A 6,945-nucleotide genomic window follows, 5' to 3' on the forward strand; every position below is an offset into this window, starting at 1 on the left:
TTTATTGCTTATCTTCTTGTGTTCTTGTTCTATTCCTTGTATGTTTGAGCATAACTGTGTGATTGCATATTAATGTGTGAATGTGCATTTACTTCCTATTTTCTCTCTTGTTCATGTGTTAGTTTATGTTGCTGTTATGTACATATTGCTCTACATTTATTTATACTTCTATGACCACGGACATTATAAATGAACTTAATTGTAAACCCCGACCTTACTAAGAACTCCCCAGTTCTTAACCCTTACACCTCTACAGATGGACACAGGAGTCCTATTCTACGAGATTGATCCACCGTACATCCACGAGGACCCGGTGCGCGGCGAGTATTACATCTACTGTGCGGTACCTCGTATCCGTAATTATGTAGTTCATGGTAGACCTTTCCAGTACCCTATTAGGACAGCATACTTTAATCATGATGCACCCTATGATTTTCCTTTATCTTGGTTACACCCCGGCGGACCTGAGATACCTCATCCTGAGGAGCAGATGCCACCTCCACCTGACTATCCGCCTCCACCTGAACCTCCTCTACCTGATGAGCCTATACCTGCCCAGCCTATCCATGAGTCACCTCCTGCACCTTTTGTCCTTGATGAGTGGGGTGTTCCTGTGTTGCCACCCAAGCTTGATCCTTTACCTGAGCTGATCGAGCCTCCTGTCTTTGATGAGCAGCAGGGACATGAGTATGATCAGATCATGGAGGTGCCACCTCCTTCTCCCGACTCAGCTAGCCCACTTGTGCCTCTAAATTTCTGATAGAGGACCTTGTTTCACTCATGAAACTTAAAGTGGGCTTAGACAGATCAGAGACTATGTTTGCTAAGCTAGAGGAATTCTACTCAGAATTCTCTGTCTGTTGCTGAGAAGATGATGGAAAAGGCTTGTTATTGCTAAGCCTGTTTCTTCCACCATTATTAAAGCCTTGTTGAGGCTTTTGTTGATCCTTCCATGAGAAGTTTGGATGATTTCTCCATGAAGAATTGTAGGTGTTCCCAAAGGGTTCACCCATGTAATTCACCTCTGCCATTACAGGGATCTCAGGATCATAAGCTTCTTCTTCAGAAGATGCCTCTTTAGTACTGTTGGATGTATTTTGCCATCCATTCAGACTTTGAGATATCATGTTGACTTGCTGAGTCAATATTTTGTTCTGAGCCAATATGGCATTCAGATCATCAATTTCAAGAACTCCCTTCCTCTGAGGCATCCCATTACTCACATAATTCCTCTCAGAAGTGTACATGAATTGGTTATTTACAACCATGTCAATGAGTTCTTGAGCTTCTGTAGGTGTTTTCTTTAGGTGAATGGATCCACCTGTAGAATGGTCCAATGACATCTTAGAGAACTCAGACAGACCATAATAGAATATATCAAAAATGGTCCACTCTGAAAGCATGTCAGAAGGATACCTTTTGGTCATCTGCTTGTATCTTTCCCAATCTTCATAGAGGGATTCACCATCTTTTTGTTTGAAGGTCTGAACATCCACTCTAAGCTTGCTCAGCTTTTGAGGAGGAAAGAACTTAGCCAAGAAGGCCGTGACCAGCTTATCCCAAGAGTCCAGGCTATCCTTAGGTTGTGAGTCCAACCATGTTCTAGCTCTGTCTCTTTCAGCAAAAGGGAAAAGCATGAGCCTGTAGACTTCAGGATCTACTTCATTAGTCTTAACAGTCTCACAGATCTGCAAGAACTCAGTTAAAAATTGATAGGGATCTTCTGATGGAAGTCCATGAAACTTGTAGTTCTGTTGCATTAGAGCAACTAGTTGAGGCTTCGACTCAAAATTGTTTGCTCCAATGGCAGGGATTGAGATGCTTCTTCCATCACACTTGGAAGTGGGTGTAGTGTAACGACCCAATTTTCAATATGTCTAGATCATACCGAAAACTGAGCGCTACCAATTTGTCCTCTTAATTATTATCTATTATTTATCATATGAGCCTGATTCGTTGTTAAAAACGTAGTTAATTTGCAAAGTATTTTTTTTTTGAAACGTTTGAATTAATAGACGGAATCAGGTTAACAACATTCAGTGATCCAGCCTTTGTTTAAGAATAGACTTTTAGTTAGAACACCCCTAGATATAGCTAGATAATAACTATATACATATACATACATACAACATCCCAGGTCCTGACCTGTTCAAGAGGTCCCTAAGCTGGCACCTAGGCTAGCCTAGACTCTATACTCACCTAGTCCCTCTAAACTACTAAAGCGAGGGAAAGTACATTCTAAGTCTTCAAAACTCAAGTCAGGTGGAACGTCACCAAAGGTAGGACATCATCTGCTATTCCTCTGCACGATCAGACATTGCCATAGGACGTCCCTCTGGTACCTCATCAGGTAGCCACACAACGGGAGTCTCGTACACAGGTTTTAGGTTAAAGTGCGCATACGAACGGGGTGCAGACTTTGGCTGGTCTCACAGTATATACGTATAATCAGAGAACGATATTCACCCTAGACTCAGAAGACTACCTAGAGCAGGATCCTCTTCGCAGAACGATCATCAACGAACTACGGTAAGGTACTCTTACTTCCATCTGAAGGGGAAGGGAGAGAGAAGGGGTAAGAACTGGGGAGTTCTTAGTAGGGTCGGGGTTATTAGTTACGTTCATTAATTTCGTGTTGTTTAGCAGATAAATAGCAGAATATCGAGAAGTAGTAAATAGAAGACAAACAAATAGAGAAAATAAAGAAAACAGAAAAAGATCACAAACAGAAGAATACAAGAAAGTAAAAACAGACACAAACACAGAGAATAGAATACAAACAGAGAAAGCATACATTCATGCAACAATCATAATAGAGAAAATGCACAACCAAGTATGATGCATGTCTAGCCCTAGTGCAGGTAATGAGCTCATCTGTCGGTCACATACCCGCTCCCGACGTTACCCAGCAACCTCTGTCTGGATAAGGCTTTCCTGTTGGCAATATCCACTGCAAGCAACCTTTGTCTTGCAGGGTATCCACTGCAAGCAACCTTTGTCTTGCAGGGCGAAACTTATTAGCCAATATACGCCCAACAGACTCACTGTAAGCAACCTCTGTCTTACAGGGGCAATAACATACTCACTTTAAGCAACCTCTGTCTTACAGGAGCAACAACACACTCACTATAAGCAACCTCTGTCTTATAGGAGCACATTCATCTTGATACCTCTGTAAGCAACCTCTGTCTTACAGCAAAGCATTATAGCAAGGTATCCCAGGAAAGCGTTCTCAGTGGTCGTACCACCATCTATCTGACTGCCTCTCTGCAGCAGATTCTTACATAATCATTCTCATTATCATCATTCATTAACATTCTCATTATTCATCATCACTTTCACATTCTTATGTTGTACCTCTTTCTTTCCCTGTTCAATCATACTATACAAACTTTACATCTTTCACTTTTACAATATCTTGGCTCAAACCATTTCTCTTTATCACATTACTCTTTTCTCTTTGTCTTTTTACTTTGCTCTGATTACTCTTTTCTCTGTATCCCTTTATTCTGCTCTAGTTACTCTATTCTCTGTGTTTCTTTACTCTGCTCTGATTACTCTTTTCTCTGCTTAACGTATGTATTTAAAGCTTATGTAAATCTCGGTATGAGTAGTTTGCCTGTCCCAAGTATAGGTTCATTAAGTCTATACTGAAACAGTTTAACTTTTTATATAATACCTAACCCTAGTCACAACTCAAGGACTAACTATGTTGCCCTAGTTTTTATTTATTATTTTATTAATATATTTTCGAAAATTAACTTTACTTTAACCTTTAACCTTTAAAATTCACTTTTTACCACCCGTAACTTTTAATATTTCTACTTTTACCACCCTAACTTTCAGAAATTACCAAACAACCCCTAAAACACCAAAAATTTTACTTCCTTGCCCTTTTTAAGATCTAAGGCCTGTTCTTCAATGTTCTTCACCACACTCAAAGTGTTCTTCATGTTCTTCGTATATTCTTCAAATTCTTTCTCTGTTTCTACCCGTTTTTCAGTCTTTTCAGCAACCGATTTTTACCATAATTCAAAATAAATTAGCAGCCACTAAAACCCCATCTTTTCTACATGATTTCAATACAAATTGATCCTCAATTTAAGCTTAGGGTTTCGTTTTTCCCAGCTGCCCAAGAACATGAACTTTAAAGCTTAAATTTCATCAAATTTCATCAGAATTTCACCAAATTTTCACCAAGAATTAATCATATATGCAACCAATTTTTAGCACAACCAAATAATACAACATTCACACAAATAATCAAGATTAATTTCGTGACACCCTACCTGGTTTTGCTGCTCCTAATTCAATCAAACTTTCAGGTGGTCCTTAAACACTTTTTCCTCCTAAATCACATCAAGAACAACTTTAAATCCAAAAACTCTCAACTGACCAAATCTCACTCAGTATGTTAGGAAGAGATATCTCACCTTAGACTTGCTGGAAATTCACGTTTCTTGGCCCTCAAGTCAGGTTAAGCATGATTCCTAAGGAAAAACATCAAGAAAACAAATGTTTACATGGTTTTCCTTGAAAACCGAATTGAAGAGGGAGGGAGACAGCCATCTCACCTTATTTCCAGCCTTGATATGTTATATGGTTATGTAGAGAAAGAAGAGAGGATCATTTTGGTGAAATCGTAGTTTTGATTTGAGTTTTAGTTCAGAAGAAATCAAGCTTTGAAGATTTATGAACCAAGAACTTTCTCTCCTTTTTCTCTTGGTGATTTTCGGCCACAATGAGCAAATGAGGCAGCCTTGGGGGTTTTGGGGGTGTAGGGTGAGTTGTGATTGGTTGTCTTGGGGAAGTAGGGTGAGTTGTGATTGGTTGTCTTGGAGGTGGATTAAAATAATATTAAAATATCTCTGGTGTACAACTACTAAAACTAGGTGTATCGGAACACTCGTAAAAACATCTCTAAAAATTATTTTCTGAGCTACTAGCATAAATGACACTAGTAACATATTTATTATGAGAATAAAACATGTATGATGAGCCCTTAGCATTGCTAAAGTCATCAGAGAGTGCTGGTGCTAAGCTACACCAGTGAACCGTAAACCTGGTTAAACCGATTTCCTGTTTTTAACTAAAACAGACCAGGTAACCTTATAATATCTTTCAAGCAACTTCTAATACTAATATAATGATAATATTATACTATTATCTTTCTTCTCTCATGAATCGAGTCCGGTTCGTCAAACTGAGCCTATTTACGAAAACTAGAATCAAAACTCCTAACCGATACGGTTCAAAAAACTAGGTTCTCCGTGGCCGCGTTGTCGAGCTTGCCTCAAAAGAGGTTTTGGCTTAAAGATGTCATAATGACAATGAGGATTGAGATGCTTGATGATACAGCAGAGGTGTTCCCTTTACTGATCTTCCGGAGAAATTCGTGCCTGTAGAAAAGATTCGCGTACTCGAAAATCGGGGTTGTTACATGTAGTGTAGTCACCAAGCATCCTCCTTGCATTATTATTTTCGGCTGCCATCTCCTCTTCCTTTTCGAAAATTTCTGTAAGGTTTGTCTCTGAATTGTTGTAATTTAGCTTCTCTTAGTTTCCTCTTCAGAGTCCTTTCAGGTTTAGGATCTGCTTCAACAAGAATATCCTTGTCCTTGCTCCTGCACATATGAAAAAGAAGGGAACTAAAAATAATAATAGGGATCCTCTTTACCACAGTAAAAAGATTCCTTTATGTTAGTAGAAAAAGAAAAGAATAGAAGAAGTGAAAAGGTAAGAATCCAAACACAAGGGGGAAGAGTGAGTTCGAATTCTTAAGTAGAAGAGAAGTATTAGTAGATAAATAAATAAATAGAAGGAGATGAGAGGGAAGAGTTTTCGAAAATTGTTTTTGAAAAATAGTTAGTGATTTTCGAAAATTGAGAGAAGAAATAAAATTAAAATTAAAATTTGAAACAATTAGTTAATTAGAAAGAATATTTGAAAAAGGGAGATGAGTTTTCGAAAAAAAGAGAGATAAAATTACTTAGGTGCTTTTGAAAATGATAATAAACAAACAAAAAGTCAATTAGTTAGTTGAAAAAGATTTAAAAATCAATTTTGAAAAGATAAGAAGTTAGGAAAGATATTTTGAAATCAAATTTTTAAAAAAGTTATGATTGAAAAGATATTTTGGACAAGATTTGATTTTAAAAATTAAAATTGATTACTTGACTAACAAGAAACCAAAAGATATGACTCTATAATTTAAAGAATGAACCTTTTGATGCCAGGGCATTTTGGCCAGTTTCACTGACCTTTTCTTTACTGTTTTTAGGTAATTTCATGCATTTTCTTAGGAAATAAGTTAGTTTTGGGCAGATATTCACTCAGACCTTGATTCAAGCATACATTGTGCATTTTACATTATTTCATGAGGATTTTGCATGATTTTAATGACAAAATTGTATATTGCATTACCCATGACTTGGACTAGAACTTTGATGCACTCTATTGCTTGATTTCAGGACCAAAGGAAGCAAGGAATGGGAGGTAACTTGCAAAGTTAAGGAGAAAAGTGATTTCCAAAAACACTCTCAAAAGCCATCAATGCCCACGTTAAAGAGTCACGTTAACTAAGTTAATGTGAACTCTAACGTGGAGAAGAGAAGTTGAGCCAACGTTAGTAACACTTAACATTGTCACTAACGTTGGCAGTTGCTCACAAATAGCCACGTTAGAAGCCACGTTAACCTAGTTAACATGGCCTCTAATGTTAAAGGGGGAAGAGAAGCCAACGTTAGTGACATTCAACATTGTCACTAACGTTGGCCTAAGGTGCAAAAAGCCACGTTAACTCCCACGTTAACCTGGTTAACGTGGGAGCTAACGTAAGAGATGGAGAGTTGTCGACAATGTTAGTGACACTCAACATTGTCACTAACGTTGGAGCAACCACACAACCCACAAGAGCCACGTTAACCTTCACGTTAACTTGGTTAAC

General features: G+C 38.1%; 1 protein-coding gene across 1 annotated transcript; it reads left to right on the forward strand.

Annotated features, from left to right (window-relative positions):
• The first annotated feature begins 256 nt into the window (after positions 1-256).
• Positions 257-2,533, forward strand: LOC107484350 (leucine-rich repeat extensin-like protein 6). The gene is made up of 2 exons (XM_016104952.1): positions 257-742; positions 2,417-2,533. The coding sequence occupies exons 1-2, from the start codon at positions 257-259 to the stop codon at positions 2,531-2,533; spliced, it is 603 nt and encodes a 200-aa protein (XP_015960438.1).
• The last annotated feature ends 4,412 nt before the right edge of the window (positions 2,534-6,945 follow it).

The sequence above is a fragment of the Arachis duranensis genome, chromosome 4 (genome assembly GCF_000817695.3).
Source record: "Arachis duranensis cultivar V14167 chromosome 4, aradu.V14167.gnm2.J7QH, whole genome shotgun sequence".
NCBI lineage: Eukaryota > Viridiplantae > Streptophyta > Magnoliopsida > Fabales > Fabaceae > Arachis > Arachis duranensis.